Source organism: Camelus dromedarius, chromosome 16 (assembly GCF_036321535.1).
Source record: "Camelus dromedarius isolate mCamDro1 chromosome 16, mCamDro1.pat, whole genome shotgun sequence".
NCBI classification, from domain to species: Eukaryota; Metazoa; Chordata; class Mammalia; order Artiodactyla; family Camelidae; genus Camelus; species Camelus dromedarius.
Genome location: NC_087451.1, coordinates 56,130,519 through 56,154,270, shown reverse-complemented (window position 1 = coordinate 56,154,270; position 23,752 = coordinate 56,130,519). Strand labels below are relative to the sequence as shown.

The 23,752-nt window shown below is 53.4% G+C and overlaps 1 protein-coding gene and 1 non-coding gene across 2 annotated transcripts; both read left to right on the top strand.

Moving 5' to 3' along the window:
• Nucleotides 1-6,578: 6,578 nt before the first annotated feature.
• TNS4 (tensin 4) lies at nt 6,579-23,358 on the top strand. The gene is made up of 12 exons (XM_010991786.3): nt 6,579-7,017; nt 11,965-12,388; nt 13,584-14,008; nt 16,129-16,215; nt 16,564-16,689; nt 17,847-17,939; nt 18,051-18,128; nt 19,116-19,187; nt 20,056-20,224; nt 20,895-20,963; nt 21,203-21,229; nt 21,751-23,358. Exons 1-12 carry the CDS (start codon nt 6,579-6,581, stop codon nt 21,890-21,892), a joined length of 2,151 nt encoding a protein of 716 aa, XP_010990088.1. The 3' UTR covers nt 21,893-23,358.
• Nucleotides 9,823-9,898, top strand: TRNAA-GGC (transfer RNA alanine (anticodon GGC)). Its single transcript has one exon. It is a non-coding gene; the product is annotated as a tRNA-Ala (tRNA).
• Nucleotides 23,359-23,752: the final 394 nt, after the last annotated feature.

The window sequence follows — 23,752 nt, the reverse complement described above, 5'->3', positions numbered from 1 at the left end:
ACAATGTAGCCCCAAGCCCAGGAATTCCAGGGCAGCCACCCAGAAGGTGGAAGAGGCAGGGAACAGATTCTCTCCTACAACCCAGTTCCAGGCTGCTGGGCTCCAGACTGTGACTGAATACATTTTTGATGTCTTAAGCCACCAGGTGTGTGACCATTTGTTCCCACAGCCTCAGGTGAAATTAATTTGGAGACTATAGTTTATTTAACCCAAACCCTGCAAAAATAGTACCATTTCACCATGTGATCAATATAAAAAAGCATAATGAGTTGGTTACATTCTTTTTTTTTGCAAACAAAGTCTTGGAAACCTGAATTGTCTTTCACACCCACAACACGTCTCAATTTGGACCAGCCACGTCAAAAGGGCTGAAGAGCCACATGTGACTAACGGCTACCATCCTGGACAGGTCAGCTGCCGTCCTTTGTAGGCCTCTAGGTGAGAGATTTGGGGCCATGTTTGCCTAGGAGTCACCCTCTCCCACAGACAGTGTGCTTCTTGGGGGCAGGAACCTTGTCTCATTCATCTCTGTATCCCAGGGCCTAAACACAGGAACACGCAATAAATGTATTTTGAATGAAAGAAAAAAAAAGAGATTTGTCAGAAGCTACATTTTGGGGGTTTATTTGATTGATTCTCCTTCTTTTTTAGTGAGAGGAGTTCAGGATACATCAAAATGTAGGTGGGATTTTTTAAAAAAATCTCCTTGGAATCCCTTCTCTTAGAAGCATGGATATAGACCAAGTTGCCCCCATCAGCCAGAGAAATGCTGCATTTTGAGATTAGAAAGAAATGCTGTGAATTGGCCTGTATCTATTAAAGAAATGGAATCTGGGGGAGAGGGGGATAGCTCGGTGGTAGAGCAGGTGCTTAGCATGCATGAGGTCCTAGGTTCAATCCCCAGTCCCTCCATTAAAATAAATAAGTAAATAAATAAAAACCTAATTACCTCTCCCCCCCAAATAAAAGAAATTTAGAAAAATAAATAAATAAATGGAATCAGTAATTAATAACCTTCCAAAACTGAAAGCTTCAGGCCCAGATGAGTTTCCTGGTGACTTCTACCAAACATTTAAGGAAGAAATTATACCAGTTCTCCACAATCTCTTTCTAACTCAAACTCTCTAACTCATTCTATGAGGCCAACAATCCCCAAACACAAAACCAGACAAAGACGTTGAAAGAAAACTACAAACTGATATTGCTCATAAGCATCAACCCAAAAATCCTCAACAAAATATTAGCAAATTGAGCCCAACAAGGTATAAAAAGTGATACACCACTGCCAAATGGGATATATCCCAGGTATGCAAGGCTGGTTCAATATCCAAAAATCAATTAATGTACTTCCATCATTTTAACAGGCGAAAAAGGGGGAAAAAATTACATGATCTTGTCCAGAGAGGCACAAAGAAATGCTGTCCCATCCCCTGGGGAGGCTGATCATGGGAGGGGGAGGGGGAGCAGGGGGAGGTTGGGGGAGAGGCAGAGGCGGGGTGGGAGTGGGGGGGGCAGGGTCTGTGAGGCGGCTGAGGCTGGAGTCAGTGTTCCTGAGACTGGCTTAAGGTGATGGAAGTGGCCAAATGTGAAATCAAAAGAGTCAAACCTGCCAGGAAAGATTGTAACCCTCAGACACAGGTCATCAAGGTGGGGTTTCCAACCCTGATGAACTGCAGCAAAAACTGTCCCTGGTGCCCACCCCCAGGGAGGCAGCCAAGGCCAAGGCCAGAACACCCCAATCCTGGCCTGACATTTCACGCCCCGCCAACCTGCTCCTTCCACCTGAAAAACTCAGCAGCCAGCCGCCCGTGAATCAGGCTGCTTGGGCACTGCCCGCTGGCTCACAGCTACATCCACCGCAAGGGAGGGGCAGCGTTTTCTTCATTCAAAGACACAACTGCTCACCAAGCCATGGGCCAGCTGGGCTGTGCGAACACCCAGAGACGCCTTTCAGTGTTACGGCCAGGAGGGCACACCTTTCACAACTTTGCACAGCTGTGCTAGCTGGTCTCCCACGACACTGGCTCCTCATGCCACCATGAAGCCACAGAGCATCAAACACTTTAAGACCAGAAGCCTTTGCACTGAGCATAATGGGGCCACCCACCTGTCCCTGAGATTAGTCATTGCTGGGATCCCCACGAATCTTCGGGCTGGAGACTTTGCCAGCTCCCTGGCTTCAAACCAACCTGCCCAGATGGAGTTCTACCACCAGTGCCCCCCCAAAATGGCTGGAGGCCTCCTCACAACATTCTGGGATCCCTGGCACAGAACAGGGAGGAAGCTGGAGCCAGGGAGAGGGAATGCCTGGACTTCTGGACTTCCTGCCATCATTCCCATGTGGAATCTCCACCAGACTGTGCAGAGGGCTAGCCCGTGAGTGGGTGAATGAATGAAGTCAAGCCAGGCTCTGAGCCCCTTTTCAAAGCCCTCCAGACACTCAGAGCTTCCTCTCTTGGCCTGTGGGAAGGGTCTGCTGTCCACTGGCATCTTGCTTCCCCAAGGCCAAGTTCTCATTTTCTGCTAGGCTCTGCCAACCCCTGGCCTCTCCCCTGGCTGGGTAAAGGGAATGCTCCCAGCACAGCTTGGTCCTAACAAGCCCCATCCAAGCAGGGGTTCCCCTGAACACATGGTGATCAGGGAGGGATGGGGACAGCAGGAAGCTTGGGAACCCCCCCACATCCAGCCCCAGACTGCCACCCAATGCTTCCCTTCCCCCACCCACGCCAGCCCTACCTGGGCTCGTCCAGACATGCGGGTGGGGCTTGCGTGCTGTCAGGCCACGTGTAGGGCCCCAGGGAGGAGGGAGGGCGGGGCTGGAGGCTGCTCTTAAGGCGTGGCTGGAGGTGAACTGTGCCTCCCCTAGATCCGACGGGCTCCAGGAGCCAGGAGTGAACACAAGAGTGTCCCGCCCGCCCTGGACACCAGGTAGGTGACTTTATTCTTTAAGCAGAAGAGAGGGAGGCTCAGCACCTTGGCCGAGTCTTTGTCCTCAGCTTCTCCACCTCTCCTGGGCCTCGGAATAAAGGTGAAGAGAAATAGTGGAGGAGAGAGGAGAGGAAGATGGTCTTGGGACCCCAGACCCAAGTGCTGCACTTTGGGACAATGAAATCTGGAGCTCCTGGTATACAGATAAGAGAACCGAGGTCCAGGAGGGAAAGAGGATTGCCAGGGGTTCCTGAGACTTGGGAAGGGAATGGACTCAGAATCCAGCCTCCTGCCTCCCAGCACGGAGTCCCTGGGGCCTGGGTCTCACTCTCTACTCATCACCCGCCCCACCTCCTCCCCACCTCCGTGCCCAGACCTTCAGGGGCCGCCAAGAATCCAAGGGTGGGGGCATGACCTCTGTGGGTCCCCCAGGTCCCTGGCTGCTTCCCTGGGGCTGCAGGGAGAGGATGGGACAATCAGAAGCCACTCTTTGAGCATGGGGGTGGGGTGGAGATTGGGCTATTGAATCAAGGTACTTGGGGGAGACTCGGGCTGCCCCCTCTGCCACCCTCTCCCTCTGCTGACCTGGACTTGTAGGAGGGAAAGAGTAAGTCTGGGGAAGAATTTGGCAATGAAACAAACAAGGAAATTTGCTAAGGTATCAGGATCCTCATCCCTTTCCAGAGCCCTTAGAAACAAAGAAAGAGATTTGAGCCCAGTGGGTGGGTGGAATCTATAAATATAGCCAAGCTGGCTGGAGCCCTCCCTACCCACTCCAGCCCACCAATTTCAATGCTGAGGCCAGGGACACTCCTCTCACCCTTAGAGCAAGAAGGAAAAAGCTAGAGATGTGTGCTGGGGGCCCCAGGAGAGGGAGGATGTCCAGGAATAAAGGAGTGAGACCAGGCCCTGCCCTGGGCGTCCAGGGAGGCTTAAAAGTGAGAAGAGTTTGAGGAAGAGCCTAAGGGCCTGCCTGCCCCTTGTTCCATCCCAGGCCTATCCCTCTGGGTTCCAGAATCCCAGAAGGGGCAGAGAGAGGTGAAAGGGATCTTAAATCTATGCAGTGGCGACAAAGACCATGGGACTGCAGAGCCAGGATTGCCTGGGTTCCAATCCAAGTTCCATTACTGGATTGTGTGACCTCAGACAAATCCCTTAACCTCCCCAGCCCCACAGGGAGAGTACCCTCTGCAAAGAACTACTGAGAAAACAAAATGAGTACATGTTTAAGTGTCTGTTATTCTCATATTCCCATTATACAGAGGGGACAACTGAGGCCCAGAGAGGAAAGGACACTTGCCCAGGGTGGCACTAAAGCAGTTTCCAAATCAGTAAGCAGACATCCTGGGTCTGGTCCTGAGGGAGGACTCAGGCCCCCCAGTGTGCTCCTCAGAGTCCATGGCCCCAGGCTCCTCTGCCGGTGCCCAGCCAAAACCCCCGCAGGGTGCGCTGAGATCCTGCCCCGACAAACCCAGGCCACTAAGGAGCCAAAGCTCCATGTCCTCAGCTGCTCCCAGAAAGGAACTTGGAGGCCTGTTCCCTTCCACTGCCATTTATAGACACACTTCCCGAGCCTGGGATGCACCACCCACTCCAGGACCAGGCCAAGGAGAAGTTTGGCAGCAGGGCCGGCAGGAGCCTTTGGGGAAAAGAGGGTTCTGGCTTTTCTCATTGACTTGCTGTGTGACCTTGGGCAACTCCCATCCCCTCTCTGGACCGCAGGTGTTCCTCTGCATTTGAACTCCACGTGGTATAAAGAGTTGACTCTAAAGTCCACAGCCTGGGTTTGAATCCCAGCTCTACCACTTTCTTAGATATGTGGCCTATGCAGATTTCTGGACCTCTGTGAATCTGTGTCTTCATCTGTAAAATGGGCTGGTAGTGGGGGTGCAGTACTTCCAAGGGTTATGAGAGGATTAGAAGAGCTACCATATTTAAAAAAACCAATGCATGGCGAATTGACAGTGCTCAATAAATGAGAGCTATTACTGTTTATTATTATGAAGGTATTATATTCTATAGAAGCTCTTATTTCTAAGCAGTCTTTAGAATTGTCCACCTGCGTTCACAAGCAGCACCTCACTGGTTCCACACCACTCTTTGGGAGGGTACAGGGCAGGAATTCATATTCCCATCTCACAGATAAGGAAACTGACCATCACAGTTACACCTTTAAGGAACTGTTTGAGCTGGGATTCGAATCTGAATCTTTAGACTCCAGAGTTCACATTCATTTCATTTACCCCAGGCTGGTCTCAATGCCTTTTCCAGCACTGGGGTCTGACTCTAAAGCAGGATGTGATGGAGGCATCTTGGAAAAAGAGAGAAGAAGAGTTGGGAAGTGCTGAAGTGGGGCACGGAGGGGCGGCAATGGCGAGGCTCAGGGCAGGCAGGGCCAGCACAGCTAGCATGTCCCAGCTCCTTACAGTTCTCTTGGCGGACTCCGTCCCAGATCTTCTTACTTCCTACCCAGCCCCACATATAAGAAACTACTAATATGTGATATTAAGGTGAGACAACGGGAAGAACTTTCCACAGGCAGGGAAATGAGGAAGTGAAGACATCTCTTTCTCCAGACAAGCCCCCAGGGAGTGAATATCATCTGATGATGTCACTCCTCAGCTCAAAACTGTTCTGTGGCTCCCCACTGCCCTCAGGGTTGAGTCAGCACTACTGAGCCCAGCCTGCCTTCCCCACCCTAACTTCCCCTCCAGCCACCCTCAAGTTTCTCTGTCTCCCAGATGCTCAGTAATGTCTGGTGATCGCCCCTCTCCATCAGGCCTCTGAATACACCTGCCTCCCCACTCCTACCTGGCTTGCCCAGCCAGCTCCCTTTATGTGTCCCTTCCTCCAGGAAGTCCTTCCTGACCTCTCCCACTAGTGCCTACAGAGTCCCCTCCACCTCCCCGCCTCACTGATGACACTGGTTATGACCGCTTCCCTGCTTACCTGTCGGTTTCACCAACTGGCCCGCAGGGAGTAGCAGCTAAGTGCAGGGCCCTGACATCGGACAGCCTGGGGTCTGGCCCTGCTCTGACACTTGTTGGCCTGATGACCCTTGGGCAAGTTACTTCCCTCTCTGTGTCTCAGTTCTCCCTTTGTAAGATGGAATGAAGATAGTATCTACTTCATAGGGTTCTTACGAAGCTTTTGAAAGGTTTTACATGTAAGTACCAGTGTCTACATGCATAGCAATTACTCAATAAATATTAGCTGGTATTTAACAAATAAGGTTGCGACATCGTAGATATTCAACAAACGTCTATTGAAGTTATTTTATTTAATTTGCATAATGCTTATTATATGTCAGGCATGTTCTAAGCATGTTACAAATATTACCTCACTTTATAGATAAGGAAACTGAGGCACAGAGATGTTAATAACTTGTTCAACACGGCACAGCTAGTAAGTGCCCGAGCCAGAATGTAAACCCAGGAAGCCTGGCCCCAGCAGCCAGGCTTTTAAATGAGTGAATAAATGAACCTTTGTTTGAGTGGAGGGGAGGCAGGTTTCCATCTACAGAAGTTACTCAGATTCCACCTCTGGCTTCTTTCAGGTCCCAAGAGCACCCGGTTGGCAAGTGACATCTCTGGGATGTCAGTGAAGCTGGTTGGAAGCCAGAGGTAAACCACCAGGTCACTGCCCCCAGCATGTCACAGGTGATGTCCAGCCCCCTGCTGGCAGGAGGCCCTGCGGTCAGCTTGGCTCCCTGTGAGGAACCCAGGAGGGCCCTGCACCCAGCACCCAGCCCTGGCCTGCCACCCCAGTGTCCTTACTACACCACAGAAGGCTGGGGAACACAGGCCCTGATGGCCCCCACACCCTGCAAGTTGCCCCCCAGCAGCCTCCAGCAGGCCCCACAGGCTGGAGCCAAAGGCAGGTGCCTCCTGCCGTCCCCCGGGGAGCAGACCTCGGGGGCCCTGGAAGACCTTGACTCCTACATTGACTTCTCACTGGAGAGCCTCAACCAGATGATTCTGGAACTGGACCCCACCTTCCAGCTGCTCCCTCCAGGGCCTGGTGGACCCTGGGCCGAGCCCACCCAGAGTGTTACCTCGAGGAGGAAGAAGGAGGAAGCTGAAGCCTTAGGTAAGGAGCTGGGACACAGTGCCAGACCTCATGAGGAAGGACTTTTCTATCACATCAGAATAGCAGGGGACAATGTCCTGTTGGGAAGTGCTGTGCAGCCCTAAACAAGTTGCTTAACCTCTCTGTTTGCTCTATAAAAGGGAGAAGTATGTTTCCCTCACGATCCAATTCTATTTGGAAAGTAGTGGATAGTTGTTTTATGTAATTTTTCAGAGAATTTAAATAAGCTAATATAAATAATATTATACAATGCCAGGCACATAAATAAGGTTAACAAATGTGGGGTCCCTGAACCTCCCTGTTCTATGGTGTCTCTCTTTAGCTCCTAACCTGGTCCCCCAAAATTTTTATAGGAGTAGTATTTCTACCCACCTTACCAATAACAAGAGATATACTCCAAGTATAGATAACAGTACAATATAGAAAAATAATCGGAATGTGATAAATTTTTGAGTATTTACTACTTTTGCTTTCAATATAAGTTATTTTAGTTTAGTTTATATAGTTTAATCTTTAGTAATGGCTGAGTTTAGCCACCAGCTGGACAAAGTCTTAAAGATTTAACAGTCAGCTTTCATGAGCTGGTACCAGCCAAGTCCAGCACACCACCACATCCAAGAGCATCTAGAAATCCTTGCATCTGGCTTCAGTTTCCCAAAGAGTTTCAAGTATACTTTGAGGATGATGGTCAAGGAGCAGCAGCCCCATTTGACAGGCTGGAAGACTGAGGCCTCTAGGGGTTTAAACAATCAGTACAGGTTGGGGGAGCAGTTGGGATTAAAGATGGGAACAAGGAGAATTTCTACTTATTGAGCATTTATCATGCTATCCAGGCACTGTGCTGAGCACCTAATAATTGAAACTTTTTATCCTCCCAATCCATCTCCAGGCAGTGCCTATTTCAACCCCACTTTACAAATGAAAAGACTGAGGTTGAGGGTTCTGAGTAAGGAGCCAGTCTGGCCTCATCACTGGAGTCAGGCAAACCTTACACAAGCTGTTAACTTCATTTCTTTGTGTTTCAGATTCTTCATCTGTAAAAGAGAGATGAGTTCTCACCGCCAGGGGGTTGCAGGGATTTAAAGCAATCACACAGTATGGGTGTTTATCACAAATCCTGGCACACTGTCAGTCATGATAAATGGTGCCTGTTTATAATCAACATTGAGCCTGTGTTTAGAATCAGCTGCCCGAGGGTGGGTTCAGGCTCTGGGGCGGAGGTAGGAGGGTCCAGCAACCACGTCTTCTGGCAGCCAGGTTCCTGGTCTCCATCCTGCCTTCTGCTCCCCCCTCAGAGCGTTGCCTGCCAGGCCTGTTACGAAAACCACCTCCATTCCCCTCTTGAGAGTCTTCTGGCTTCTTAAGGCCAGTCGTGGGCATGTCTCTGCAGGGAAGGTGGCTTGGGCCTAATAACCACTGGCAGGGGCAAGCCCAGCACTTTAATGGTCATGCCCCAAGGCAGGGGTTCCACGCACTCAAGGCCAGCTGGGGTGAGACCAGTCTCCATGGAACATGCACATGTATGGGGTGGGGGTGTTGACAACTGAGCCCTTCCCCCAGGGGACCGATGGACAATAGTCTCTGTTTTCAGATGCCCCGGGCACAACCTGCCGTTTTGAGGATGTGTCTAACAGACTCTGGGCAGCAGGGGGCGCCAGGAGGCGGCAGTGGTCAGAGGGTCCCTATGAAGCCACCTAGCTCTGCCAATGCAGAGATCGATTTTTGTGATGCATAAAGATATAAGCATCTACCCTGAGAAGGAAAGAGTGATACTTCACTTACAGCTCAGAAGACTGAGGCTCAGGGAGGGGAAGTGATGGCCACAGCCACACAGCTAGTGAGTGAGAGGTCAGCTCATAGCCTGGGCCTTGGGCTCCAAAGTCCATGTTCCCGCCTTTCTCTCTTCCTGGGAGCTAGTCTCCTGCCCCCCAGGGAATAAATCCTTTTGGAAGCAGCTGTAGTTCCTCTTCTGAGGCTCCACCTCCCCAGTGCTTGCAAACCTTCCCACAGCCTCCCTGCCTCTGCCTCTTGCTTACCTTCCTTCAGACTTACCCTGGGGGCTGCAGGGGTACCCATCCCACAGGGAAGCATATACCATATCCCTTTCTTTATCCCGTCCGCCACCTGTCCCTGCCTTTGGAATAGGCCCCCACATCTCATTTTCCAGAATTCCTGCCAGGCAAGGCTGTGTGCCAATCCCAGGTGAAGGGCGTTTAATAACCATCTCTCCGCCCCCCACCCACCGGCCGCACCCTCTCCACCCTCCTGGCCTGGGGCTGGCGCCTGCATCCACCAGGCACTGCTCAGACTTGCCTTACGGGCCTGTAAACAGCAATTGCACCGAGGTGATGGGGTAGGGGCCTCCATCTCCCAGGCCACATCCACCTCAGGGCAGCAGTGGGGGGCAGAGGGGGGGAAGGGTGCCTCCTTTCCTTCCTGCCTGCCTGCTCGGCCTCCAGACAAGGCCTTTGGAGGGTGTTTGGATGACCCTGTGAGCAGAGCCCAGAGCTTCACCAGGCCAATAGATCCTCCCCAAAGCAGCTGAGCACCTTCTAATGACCAAGGCCTTGAGAAAGGGTCCTAAGGAGCACCCCTCAGAAGAGGCCCCTCCAAACAGAGCACAGCAGCAGGAGTAGGTGCCTCCACCTTTCTTCACCTTGATTTCTCACCAGTTACATGGAATTAATGTTTCTTACTCCAATCGAGTTGTCATGAGTGTTAAATGAGCTCATACACGTAACATGTCTGTAGCAGTGATAGCACCCAGCACTCAGTAAATACCAGCCTTTATTAAAAACTGTGCAGGGGGCAGGGTATAGCTCAGTGGTAGAGCGCGTGCTTGGCACACACGAGGTCCTGGGTTCAATCCCCAGTACCTCCATTAAAAAAAAAAATTGTGCAATAAATGTTAGTTCTATCCCCACATTGCTCCAAGCCTCAGTTTCTTCCTCTATAAAAGCAATGCCTCCTGGCCTTGGGCGTGAGGGCTCTGTTGAGGCTTGAGAGGATTATGGGCGTAAATACTATAAAGTCCTGTTTAAAAAAAAACATCATGCTTGCCAACCTTCCAGAAAAATCCATTCCAAGTCTTCTCTTTCAGAGCCCACAGTCCATTCTGCCAAATACTCTCCTCTTGCCCTCAGCAGTGGGACCCCCACCTGAGCCAAAGAATATTCAGCATCCGGCCAATACTGCCCCTCAAAAGCAGGCAGGCAGGAGATGCTCCTCGAAGCCCAGGTGGGCCAGGCTCCAGGTTCCATTCATCAGTGTGTTTCAGCCTCACCGCCACCTTGGGAGGTTGGTTTTAGATCCCCACTTTGCAGATGAGGAAACTGAGGCTCAAAGCAGTTAGGAAAGTTCCCCAATGTCTCTTGGTGAGAAAGTGGCAAAGCCAGGACTCATATCCAGGTTTGGTTGTTGACAAAGCCAGGCCTGTTCCTCCAGCCCCTGGAACAGCATGCCCAGGTCAGCCTGCCAGCCCCCTGTATCTGATGCAATCCTCCACCCCCACCCTGGGCCCAAGCAGGCTCAGACAGAGGCAGTAACCATGAGCAGGGCCAGTAGGTCCTACCCAGGAGCGGGCTGGGACAGGAAGGGACTCCACAGTCATGCTGGGTGGGGGGATGGTGCATTGCCAGAGCCCAAGGGTGGGAGACTGGCAGATAGTAGCAGAGGGTGCAGTTTCCTGCTGACTCTGTCCCAGTTTCCATCCTGGGAAGCCAGAGGCAGGACTCACAGCCCTCCAGAAGGGAGCAATTTGGTAACCCCCATCTTCCAACACCTTCGCTGGAACAGCACCGAGGACAGCTCCCCTCCCCCAAGTAAGGAGGTGAGGTGCCCATCCTCACCATGGGGAGAACCACAGGGCGCCCCACTCCAGGAAGGAACAAGGTCTCAGAACAAGAGTTCTAGGTGTCCCCACTGGCGAAAGGACAGAGCATCAGAGTGAGTCAGCAGCCTGGGGCGTGCTTACGAACCGTCACCCCTGGTCCACAGCTCAACAAGGCTGCAGGGTCTGCCCTCGGGGAGTTCTCTCTCCAACGCAGAGTCCTCAAACTCTAAAGTGCACCCAGCTCCCCAGGGGTCTTGCTAAAGTGCAGATTCTGATTCAGCAGACCTGGGGTTGGCTGAGACTCTGCACAACTGCCCAGCTCCCGGGCAAAGCAGTGCTGCTCGGCAGGAACCACAGTGGGGCTTCCCAGGGCACCTTGGAATCACCTAGGGAGTGAAACAGACACCCTGAGGCCTGGGCCCATCCCCAGAGGTTCTGGTCTAATTGGCCCTGGCTTTAGGACTTTTAAAAGCCCATTGAGTTATTCTAGTGTGCAACCAAGCTTGAGAACCCCTTCCTCTAGTGCAGGCACAGACATAGAAACAGCTTTCACACACCTGAGTAATACAGACATCCAAAGACATGACCAGTGCGCTGCACGAAGCAGTCATTTCAACCTGGGGAGTGGAGCACACATGAAGGAGAGGCTCTTCCAGTTTTAAAGGGCTTACTATGTGCCAGGCACGGTGCTGCACCACCTTTGTTCATCTCAGTTCATCCTTGCTGGAACACCAAGAGGCTGGGTATGGTCGCCCCATTTTCCAGGTGTGGAAACTGAGGCTCTAGGTGGTGAAGTCATTTGGCCAAGGTCTCTCAGACAGTAAGCGGCAGAGCCAGATCGGAAACCCAGGTCTGACTGACTCTCAGGCCTGCATTCGTTCCACTGCCTCTCCCCACTCAAGGGAACATATCACAAAAAGGGTGACTCTGGGACCGGGCCCTGAAGGTGGAGCTGAATGCTGATCCTGATGTAATGAGTTTCTCCGCTCTGAGCCTCAGTTTCCTCATCTGTATCAGAGAGGGGAGACCAGAAGGTCTTGAGGACACTTCTGGCATCCCTGTTCAGTGAACCCAGGTTCCTGGCTTTCATCAATGCTCTGCTTCTCTCTCCAAAGATATAAAGTACATTGAAGTGACCTCCACCAGATCAAGATGCCATGATGGTCCCCAGAGCTGCTCCAGCCCATCTGTCACCACACCCTTCGGCTCCCCGCGCAGTGGTGGCCTCCTCCTTTCCAGAGACATCCCCCGAGAGACCCGAAGCAGCAGCGAGAGCCTCATCTTCTCCGGGAACCAGGGCAGGGGGCACCAGCGCCCCTCTCCCACCTCGGGGGCTCCCCGTTCTCATACCCCATCCTCTCCCAGCATCTCCATCCCTTGCGTGGGGAGCAAGGCCTCAGGTCCCAATGGCTTGGGCTCCCCACTGCTGGCTTCGCCACGCATGGAAAAGGGGCTAGGGGGCCCCACCCCACAGCTGGGCTGCAGGGTCTCCGTGCTGTCAGCCAGCCCTGCGTCTGATGTCAGCTATGTGTTCGGAAGGTAGGTCACTTCCGCTGTAGCTTCTGACAGTGCCTGCACCACACAAACACACACACACACACACACACACACACACACACACACATCCTAAATCACAACCCTGCTCTTTTCTGAGCAAAATCTGGGCATGTGCCAAAAATAAGAGTGAATGTTCTCTTTCAGGCCATCATAGCCAGTTGGATCTCTAGGTTTCCTCAAGCATTTAGAACACAGTTCAATACACAATCTTGACTTACACCTACTTCTTGGGAAAAAGAACCACTGCATTAATGAGGCTCACCTGTATCTTTTCCAGCCATTTTGAGGAAGTTTTTTTTTTTTTAAACCTCAAAACATAGGGATGTAAACAGAATTAGGGAGTCTGGGGTGAACCATCTAGGAAAGAAAAGCCTCCTTTATCTTTTTTATTTTTGCAGCCTCTTTTATTGAAGTATAGTCAGGTTACAATGTGTCGATTTCTGGTGTACAGCATGATGCCCCCTTCATCTTTATTCCTGGCAAAACCTAGCAGGAGGGAGGCAAACCCACCTGGGCATTATTTACAATCTCCCCAGCCCAGTTCTCTGCAGGTCTCACAGTAGAGCCGCACACGTTCCCATCCTGCCCAGGAAGACCAAGCTACAGGACCTCTGTCCCCCTTACCAATTCCAAATCCACTGTGCCAAAGCAGTCCCTGGCAAGGAGACTGGGATTCTGCAGCCATGCCCGTTGGCAGGGGCCTCCGAGCTCAAGGAGAAGTCTGGCTGGATGCAGAGCTGTCCTCCTTCTCTTCCTCCAGCTGGGGAATTCCCTCTGCATGGACCATGAATATGGTCCAGCACAGGTCCAGCCTATGTGCAGAACTCTTGAGAGGAATGGGGGAGCTGATGGGACAACTCAGTCGGAACTGCCTGGCTGGGAAGGCAAAGGGAATACAGTCCAGCTAAGCCTAAATGACCTGCAGGGGGCAGGCCCATTGGCTACTTTAACTGACCACAGATCTTACAGTGCAGGGACACTTCTGCATCCTTCAGCATCCTTGGGGATCAGGTGGGCATGCCCACTGCTCAGGACTATGGGTGGGTAGGGACTGTACACTACTCTGACCAAAGCCATAGGCACCCAGATCACTAAATTCCAGAGCCTCACTCTGGCCCCCAAGTGTCCACCCCAATCCCCTAACACTCTGCCTGTCTGGTGCTCCCTCCTTCTGCAGCAGCCAGTCCCTCCTCCACTCCAGCATCTCCAGCCATCAGTCATCTTCTAGATCCCTGGAAAGCCCAGCCAGCTCTTCCTCCAGCCTCCACAGCCTTGGCCCAGTGCCCTTGAATACCAGAGTCAGTGACTTCCAGGTCCCCAGCAACCCCACCCCAAGCGTGGGCCAGCCCAGAGCAACCCACTCCCCACCACTGGCCAAGGAACATGCCAGCAGCTGCCCCCCCTCCATCACCAACTCCCTGGTGGACATACCCATAGTGCTGATCAACGGCTCCCCAGAACCAGGATCTCCCTCACCCCTGAGGACCCCAGGACACCAGGACTTTGTCCGATCCGGGACTACTTTCTCCAGCAATGCCTGTCCAGCGACCAGGAGCCACAGCCAGACTCTGCCAGATGCTCTTCTCAGCACATCCCCAGAGGGTAAGTTGTAAACCAATCAATGCCTCATGCGTTCTAAGGTTTGGCTAAGGGGGAGAGACAAACACCAGTGGGTTTCTGCCACAGCAGGTCAACCCACTGATGAAGCAAGCACTGTGCTAAGTAGTAGGGACACAGTCTAGAAAGAGAGACAAAAACCAAAGAATCACTGTAGAGCAGGATAAACACAGAGGTAGAGAGATGTTCCAAGTCTTATGGGGCCACTGAGGAAGGAGTAAGCCTTTTCGTCTGGAGAACTGGGAAGGCTCCTCAGAGGAAGTGACATCCTCACTGGATCTGGAAAATGAATCAAAAGCCCGTGGCCAGAGCAGGAGAGGAAGGGCATTTCCAGCAAAGGGAACTGCCAGTCCACAGTTGTGAAGGTGGGGAAGCACATGGCATGCTTAGAAAGTGACTGGAGTGTTGGGTGCGGGGTGAGGTCATTGAGAGTAACTTGGGACCAGATTGTGAAAGACCCTGAACACCAAACTAAACAGTGGATTTTACCCATTAGGCAACAGGGCAGCATCAGAGCCTCTCAAAAGGAGAGTGATGGGGAGGATCAGAGGCACATGTTCAACAGGATCACTCTGCGTGGCAGATGAATTGCAGGGCCTGGCCTGGCAGGGAGAGCCGTTCTCATTTGGTTCTGTTTGGGTTTTCATCATGAAGTGGTCCAGACAGGCTGTAACGGGGGCCCAAACCAGGGTGAGGCAGAGGGTGGAGGAGAGGGGACAGAGCCAAGAGACCCTCAGGATATGGAAGCAGCAGGCTTGATGAGTAACCCTAGAGCGGGAGAGGGAGCGTCAGCCCTAATGCTGACGTTCGTGAATGACGAACACAGACAGGGGGAGGACGGAGTAACGGAGACAATGCATTCCAGTTCAGACAGCTAAAAACCACAAAATAGCAAACACCCTCCTTCCCGTAGTCTGTGACTACAGGCGTCCAAAAAGAACAAAGCCAACCAGAACCCAAAGCAGTAACAAAGCAGTAAACACGGAGGCGAAGCCTTAGCACCCCCAGGGTGCGACTCTCCTAGGAGCAGAGCTCCCAGCTGAGCCCCAAGGACCCTGTCGGTGGGTCACTGCTCCCTCATGGCTCAGCCATCTCCTTCCCCCCCACCCTGGCTTCTCAGCCCTCACTTGGCCACAGGCATCAAGGGACTCCTGGAGGGTGTGAAATGCTCACTCCAGCCCACTGCTGGTTCCCACTCAGGAAGCCATGTCAGTGCAACCAAGGGAATATGAGGTGACAAGTATGCCTTTGAAGCTGCTCTGATCATTTTCCTAGGACAAATCGTTTGCAGATTTCAGTACATTTCTTATAATGAGTTACTCTCAACTGGCCTCAACACACCTTTTCAAGATGCTCTCTGCCTTAGGGCCCCAGGAAAATGGACGTTTTGGCATCTCAAAGAGCACATTTACTTAGCCTGGTGATACTGCCGTCCTGGTTTGGTGATGTCCCAGATGATCACTAATTATACTCCAGGATCTTATCAAATTCTGCAGAATAGCCTCAAAACAAAATTCATCTTAATTTTCAAGGCTATTGGAACATTAAAGACCCTCAGGGATTTTTAGTCCCCTCAGTCCCCTCTGGGCTTCAGGAGGGCAACAGTTGTCCCAGATCAGAATCAAAAGTCTCATCTCCTGACTTCCAGGTGCAGGTTCTTCTGCCCAGATCTACTGTTTTCCTTTCTTTCTCCTTTTCTTTCATTTTCTTTTGCAAACTGAATATACCCCCAAGTAACTCATAGGATGATTAAAGGGGGAAGAAAATGTGAAATTAAACAAATGATGTATCTCAGAGTCCCTTAGTTATGCCTTATTTCAGTCTCTACCAGGCAATATTCAATCTGAGAAACTGTTTCTCATTAAATCAAGATTTTATCTATTTGTGACTTATTACCAAGGATACAAGGGGAGACTCCTAGATCCTAGTCCCACCAAGCCCTGGGACTCTTCTGATGGATTTTGCCTCTTTAGGCAATTGGAGATAAAATGGGGTAGGGGGAGGGGAGGGTGGGTTGAAAGGGACCACTGGGCAGAGGAGGGGGAAGGGTCTCTCAGCTCCCCTCTGTCCAGCCTACAGGATCCCCCTCCTCTGTCTCTCTCCAGGTCCCTCCAGGGACATGCAGCCCACCATGAAGTTTGTGATGGACACATCCAAATACTGGTTTAAGCCAAGCATCACCCGAGAACAAGGTAAAAGGAAGCACTGTGTTTCAGGGAATGAGTGACCCAGGAATCAGGTCTGGGTCCTGGCATCCCGCATCAGGCAGATGGGGCCTTGAGTCCATGTAGAGGAGGGACCAGCAAATGGCAGGTCCAGGGAAGGGTGGGGAGGGGGTGCGGGGCGGGGGGGTCCTGAGGATCTCCATGATCTAGGAAACAATGGCTGCAGCAGGAATGGTGGGGGTTAGACAGTAGAAGGGACTTCCTGGGAACAAAAGGTGATTCTGTGACATCTGCTCTATGAAGACCCTACAGGGCTGATGCACTGAGGGGGTCAGGGTAGGGTGGTAACTATCTCTGACCCAAGGATTGTTCCAGCCATTGAGCTGCTGAGGAAGGAAGAACCAGGGACTTTCATCGTGAGGGACAGTTCTTCATACCGAGGATCCTTTGGCCTTGCCTTGAAGGTGCCAGAGGCCCCCGTGCCTGCCCAGAACCGATCAGGTAGGCACTTGTCTCTGTCCTCGCTCAAGGCCTCTCAGAGGCAACAGGGTGTGGTTGCTGGGTGACCTTGGGCTAGTCCCATAACGACTCCTGGGAAGAGGGTCCACCTCAGGGCCCTCCCAGCTGCCCTCCAGCACCAAGGCTCTATGAGAAGTTTCTTTTGCAGTGACCCAGAGCTGCCTCTGCCTCCTCAATTCCCCAGATTCCCTGCTCTGCTCTTGTAGTGGGAAGAGGAGGAGGGTCCCAGCCCCCCTGCCAGGCTGCTCTCTTCTGGGTGCCCACCTCTGTCTAGCCCGGACTTACGCAGAGGGACCTAACACAGTAAGACTGTGCGTGCTAGCTTATCCCCTGTAGTCTTGCACACACAACACACATCCATAGGGCATCCACCCTGCCCCAGGCACCGCGCAGGTGTGCACCAGGGAGACCACACCTGGGAAAGATACAGAAACAGATCATTGCATTACAAGGTACCTGAGTCACAGCCCCTCACCTAAACCCCAGGAGTGGAACCAGCAGAGTAACTGATGCTCCAAGAGGGAATCAATGAACCCCCAGAACAGCCAAGTGATAAAGCAAGAGGATAAAAACCCCAGTTCCACATTCTCTACACCACACCTCTCTGTTTAAATAAGAAAGTGACTTCTGGGGCAGTGTTGGTTATCAGAGAAACCTTGCCAAGGAGCCCAAAGCAAGCCGGAAGCTGTGGGCGGGTGAAGAGGCAGGGGGCGTGGTCCCCCTCCCAGGGCCAGCCTGGCGCCAGGAGCATAACAGCACCTGGGGTGGGGTGGGGTGGGGTGGGGTGGGGTGGGGTGGGATGGGGTCGGCGGAGGGAAACCAGGAGGAAGAATTTCGAGGTTTCGATTTGATCTAAACAGTGTCGGAAACCATCCTTGACAGCTGTTAAAACCAAGAAAATGGTCTCCTGAAATAATTACTGGACACGGAAGCTTTTGAGCAAAGGTGTCAGCATTTCGTTTGTGGGAGACCTTTAGGGTAGGATTCCTACCTGCCTACCTGCAGAGGCAGAGGGATGAACAAGTTAACCTCTGGATGCACCTGGAGGATGCGCTTCAGAAAGTGAGTTGGGCAGTGTTTGGCGAACCTCAAGCCTGGAACTCCCAACCACATGCACTCTTTCTTCTTTCTCTGTCCAGGCGAGGACAGCAGTGATCTCATCCGCCACTTCCTCATTGAGTCTTCCGCCAAAGGGGTGCATCTCAAAGGAGCAGACGAGGAGCCCTACTTCGGTGAGCCTCTCCAGCCCAAAGGCCCCTGGGGGACCCCCAGCCCTTCCCTTCTGGGCTGGGCAGGTGGCCTGGGGACCACCTCCTTATGTAGGGCTCCCGGTTTCCCTGCAGGGAGCCTCTCCGCCTTTGTGTGCCAGCATTCCATCATGGCCCTGGCCCTGCCCTGCAAACTCGTCATCCCACAGAAAGGTGGGTCTGGGCCCCTGACCTGTTTGTTCTCAGTAGAAAGGTGCCTGAGGTGTCACTTCTCACCTTACTTGGGGATTGCTTTAGTGTGGCAGTTAAAAGTGCAAGCTCTGGAGTCCAGCAACACCTCCAGTTCTTAGCTGTGAGAATATGAGAAGGTTAACCTCTCTGAGCCTCGGTTTCCTCAGCTGTGAAATGGGCACAGGTGTCATCACACCTACTTATAGGATGGGCGGGGGGATTCAGTGAGAGCTCAGGCAAGGCTCTTGGCCCCACGCCTGGCGCAGAGTAGGTATTTGAGAAATAGTAACCTTCCTGGAGAGGCTGAAAGCAGCATTAACCTGCCAATTTGGTGAGGTTTGGTTTTCTTCCAGGTCCAACATTTACTGGGCAGCCCCTCATTCATTCACACCTCACTCCAACCTGTGAAGTAGGCCTTGCAGTTAGCATCCCTGTTTCACAGAGAAGAGGAAGGTTTGAGGCGATAAGTAATTTGCAGAGCCAGACCTCGATCCCAGATCAGGAAGCCCCATCCAAGCTTACAGTTCAGCTGGTCCCCCAGGTGGAGCACCTCATCTCAGGGTGGGGTGTGGGAGGAGCAGCAAGGGGGGTTCTGGGAAAGGAGTCGAGGCCAGGGGAGCCCCTGGTTTGGTGGTGGAGAGGGCCTCCCTGCTTTCTGTAAAAAAAAGCATGGGTTTGGAGTGGGGTCCGGAAGAAGGGAGACAGTCAGGGGTCTTTGAGGACCAAGTCCCAGCTGCAGTCCAGGGGCTGGAGGAGGGAGAGGGACAGAAGGATCAAAAGGTTTACAAGCTGGCACTTGGAGAGCCCCAAGGTCTGCCTAATCACAGAAATCACACCTGGTTTCTCAGCCAAGTCACTTCCTGAAGGTGGGGGCGGAGGTGGGAGATGTTCACAGGGCCTATTCCTATAAGAGAGGTCCACTGACTGCACCTCTGCCCCCTGGGGGCCTGTTCTTTTGCTTTGGCTCAGAATTGGGAGGTGGAGACGGGGCCTCAGACCCCTCTGTGGATGGCCGGGCCTCCTGTCCGAAGAAATCTGCGGGTGAGTGGTACGGGGGAGGCTCCGGGCTTAGCTGTGCCCCCAGAGGGCACCTCCCAGCCCTGCGCACACGCACACGCAGGTCCACACGTGTTTCCCATTGCAGCTTTATTGCTTCATCTTTAACAAGGTGCCACATTCCTCCCCCACCCTGTAAGCCAGGAGAGGAGAGGCTGCAGGCAGTCGGCCAAGGGGAAGAGCTTCGGGCAGGAGGGAGGTGCGGGCAGTGAGGCTTACACCCCGTCCTGCACACACAGACGTGCTGGGGTCTCTCTGGGTCTGCAGAACCTGTCCTGGTGGTGTTCTCTGGGTCTGGGATCCTCTGTGGAGTGTCAGGTCCAAGTCCTGGGGGTCCTGGGGAATGTTACAGGGGAAAGGTCACTTTTCTTCACATCCGGGGGCCAGACACAGGTCAGCACTGTCTGAGTGACAGCTCCTACTCTGTGTCCCTGAGCACAATGGCCCCTCCCCATTCCTGACTCCTCTCCCTTCTCCCAAAAAGGAGCCAGGGCCCCAGGCAGGTAGGGTGGAGGTAGCACTAGCCAAGGGTCTAGACAGAAGGAAGGTTTACTTGGATGCCCCTATACACAGAGCATCACCCCCTCCCTTGTCCCCTGCTGGAGGGCCAGGGGCCAGAGCAACACAAAGCAACAGATGATCCCAAAGTCCTCTGGAGTTGGCCCAAAATTTCAGTCACCCACAAGGGCCATGCCGGCTTGCCTGGTGGCTCAAAGAGGAGCCCTATGAGATTCCCAAAGAACGAAAGCACCCCCATCTCCTGGCTCTGGACACAGGGAGCACCAGGGCCTGGCTGACTCCCACCCACCCAGTGGACTCTGGCAGGGCCCAGAGCAGTATCTGCAACCCACAGGTTGCCACGCCCTGTACCTGAGCTCCGTGAGCGTGGAGACCCTGAGCGGAGCCCTGGCTGTGCAGAAGGCCATCTCAACCACCTTGGAGAAAGAGGTCCTCCCCACACCCACCGTGGTCCACTTCAGAGTCACTGAGCACGGCATCACCCTGACTGATGTCCAGAGGAAGTAAGGGGCTTCCCTTGCCCGGGGGCTGCAGGGCTGGGCAGCATAAGCTGGAGGGGAGGGCTGAGACAGCTGTGGGTCAGCAATGGAGAGGGGGTTCGGGCTCCAGGACCCAATAGGGACAGTGACATGCTGAGTGACTCCAGGCAAGTTCTCTGCCTTCTCCAGGCCTCAGTCCAGTGACCTCCTGCCAAAGTCCCCCTTCATCACTGACTGATGGATTTGGGATTAACCATTATCCACTGGGCACTGATTAAATCTGCACCCACTGATGAAACAACTTCTGTAGGCCAGACTGGCTGACCAGTGGGACACGGTGGAAGGAGATCACTCCTTCCCAGCCTCAGGGATTCAGTCTAGCAAAATCCTGGTCCTGGACTGGAGGAATAAGGGATGACCAAGACGTGACTCCTATCCTTGAATAGTTCACTGGCGTGGTAGGCAGCGGGGGGAGGAAGGGGTCGAAAACCCCAAAATGTAGGACACAAGGCAGACACATTTCATAAAAGGAGAGAAAGATAAACATGTGCCCAGGCCCAGTCATGGGAAAGGTCACCAGGCTGTCAGGGGACGAACTGGGAGGCTTCTTGGAAGGCAAAGAGCTGGAGATGATGGAGGCGAGGAGCTGGGACCGGCTCTCACCGGCTCCCCTTCTCTCCCCACCTCTTCCCAGGGTGTTTTTCCGGCGCCATTACCCCCTCAGCACCCTCCGCTTCTGTGGCATGGACCCCGAGCAACGGAAGTAAGTTCAAGGCTGGGCCAACCTTAGAAGGCCATCTGGGGCCTAGCTGCCCACGGACTCTGGGATTGGGATCTCAGACAGATCGTGTGAACCTGGAGGGGTCAGGAGCAACAGGATGAGGGGAGGGGGTGTGGTGGGGCAGGAATGCGGCTGGCCGTTGTCCCCTGACGCTTGGCCAGAGTCCTGTGGAACGGAGCCAAGATTCGGCCCTCATGACTGTCCGTGTTCCTTTCCCGCAGGTGGCAGAAGTACTGCAAGCCCTCCCGGTAAGGCCTCCGCGCCCACTCAGTCAGTTACCATGAGAGGGCTCCCTGGGGCAGGCCCGGACCCCGCGCGGGGAGGGAGTTAGGGAAGGCGGGAGGCCCTGCCCTGACCTTGAGCACGAGCCCTGGCCCTCAGGGACCCTCCAGTTTGACCAGGCCAATGGGAGCCTGGGGCCCTCGGTCTCATGTGGGAAGCGCGAGCTCTCATCTGTAGGGACACCCCAGTCTAATGGTCAAGATGCTTCTTTGTCTTCAGGAAGCTTTCACTCTGACCAGGGAGACACAGATCCTGTCCTCAGGGGGCCCCGCTCCAATCAAGGGAATGATCCCTGATCTTGAACTCAGGGATCTCCCAGTTGGACAGGGGAGGCACATCCTCCCCTAGCAGAGACTCCATCATAATAAGGTGGGGGAGCACTTGGCTGGGGACAGGCAGGGAGCAACACTGTGTAGGCAGAGGCCCCCGTTCCCAGCCTGGCACTTCCCTGGTCCCACCCCTCACACAAGCTCTCCTCTCCCACCAGGATCTTTGGGTTTGTTGCCAAGAGCCAGACCGAGTCACAGGAGAATGTCTGCCACCTCTTCGCAGAGTATGATGCGGCCCAGCCAGCCTCACAGGTCATCGGCCTGGTGGGTGCTCTGCTGCAGGACCCAGAAAGGATGTAGGGGAGGGAGCTTCCCAGACAAATCCCAAAGGGCTTGCTCAGGATGCCTCCTCCAGCCTGAACAAGGGGCTTGTGGCCATGCTGATGGACCAGTCTATGGGGATGGAGAACAGTACCAAGTTGAAACCCTTGAACCCACTATGACCTTTAGCAGTGACCTTCATCCAGAGCCCCCCAGGCCTCAGTTTCCTCAGCTTTGAAAAAGGCCAACAGACAGGATCAGCTGTTCTTCCCAGATGTCGGTGGGCATCTTAACGAGCTCCCTGTGATGCTGAAGCACATAAGCGCCTGAGGACCCCCACATGGAAACAGCCTCTGAAGACCCCTGACTCCATCAGCCTCGACACTCCTGACGTATCAGCCTGAGTTAGAGACCTGTGACCCCCGTTTCATGGCCAACAGCAGGTGCTGGGTCGGGACCCTTGGGCCCTGGCCTGAGGCTTGCCTGAGACAGATACTATGCAAGGGTTGAGGACCAAAGAAATCCCTCTCTTTCCCTCCATATCTGTTCCTTTCCCCATTTCCCTGATGGTTTCTTGGGCAGTTATCACCAAGACCAAGCTACATCTGCCTGCCCTGGATTCTTCAGGCCAGCGTGGCCATGGGCAGATTAGCAAGTGGGAACTTGCCCCCATAGTCAGAGATGACCCAGCTGTCCTCAAGATCTTGATGTCTAATCCCCTCCATTGCAAGTGAGCATCAGCTTCATCTTTTCTTTCAGTTTCTCACAAGTGACTGTCCCACAACTGCCTAATCTTACTTGCATAACCCACACCTAGGGGTGGGGGCAGGGAGACCCCCTGCTTGCTAGAGCAGACACGAGAGCCAGCTGTCTGGTTCTGCCTCAGCCCCAGTCTTTCTTGCTGAGTCCTCTCTGTCCCCCAAAACACACACACACCCCGCTGTGGCGGCAACTGGCCTCATAACCACACGAGGGCAGCAGAGAGTTAAGAATGCAAACAGGCAACCTCCCCAAGAGGCTTGGAGAAGCTGGGTGGTCTTTCCTGCCCCACCCCCATCCCCATCAAGACCCCGGAGAGGTTGAAATCATTTGTCTAGCGGAGCTGGGATCCTCAGAAAACTACACCCTGAAGGTGGAAGAGGAGACTCAGAGAAAGAGCCCACTTCTCTATGAGGGACAAGTGCCTGCTCCCTCCCAACTGGGGGCCCTGCCAGAGAATCATTATCTTTGGCCAAAGTTGGGCCTATTGGTTTTCTGGGTTATTATTTCAACCCAGAAAACCAAACCAGACTGAAGCAGCCCTGGGCTGGCGGGACTGGCTGAGACCAGCCCACCCAGCCTGTGGTCAGGCACTGCCCTACTCCCAGAGACTACTGAAAGCTAGACAAGGTTCTCAAGGTCACAGTGCCCAAGTTCTCAAGGTCACAGCCTGGGGGCTGGCAGACAGCCCCCCTCATATACTCATGGGCACCTTATAGCTTCCATTGTGGAAAATAAAATGTCAGTCCTTGCACAAGTGTTGGTCCTGAGGCATTCAAGGTTGTCCCCTCAGAGATGGAAACCTGAACAGAAAGGGGGACCTGATGTGGCAGGTGGCTGTGTCTTCACCCACTCCCACATCCTGGCCATAGCAGGACAGTCTCCACTGGCTTCCACTTCATGAACCGTCTCTTAAGCCATCTGTGTCCCCCTTGTGTCCCATACCCATTTTCCTTCTTCACAACCCCTTTCCTGCCACTCTGCCAGGATGACAGGAGGCTGAGATGAGCACGTGTGACAGCTCTGCCAGCTTCCAGGGCCTCACTTGGGCTCCCTGAGGGCGAGGAGAGGTGGGTGAAATGTGAGCAGTTCAAAAGGAGTCTGGAAGAGTCCTTCAACGCACATGAGCCCCAAGCTACC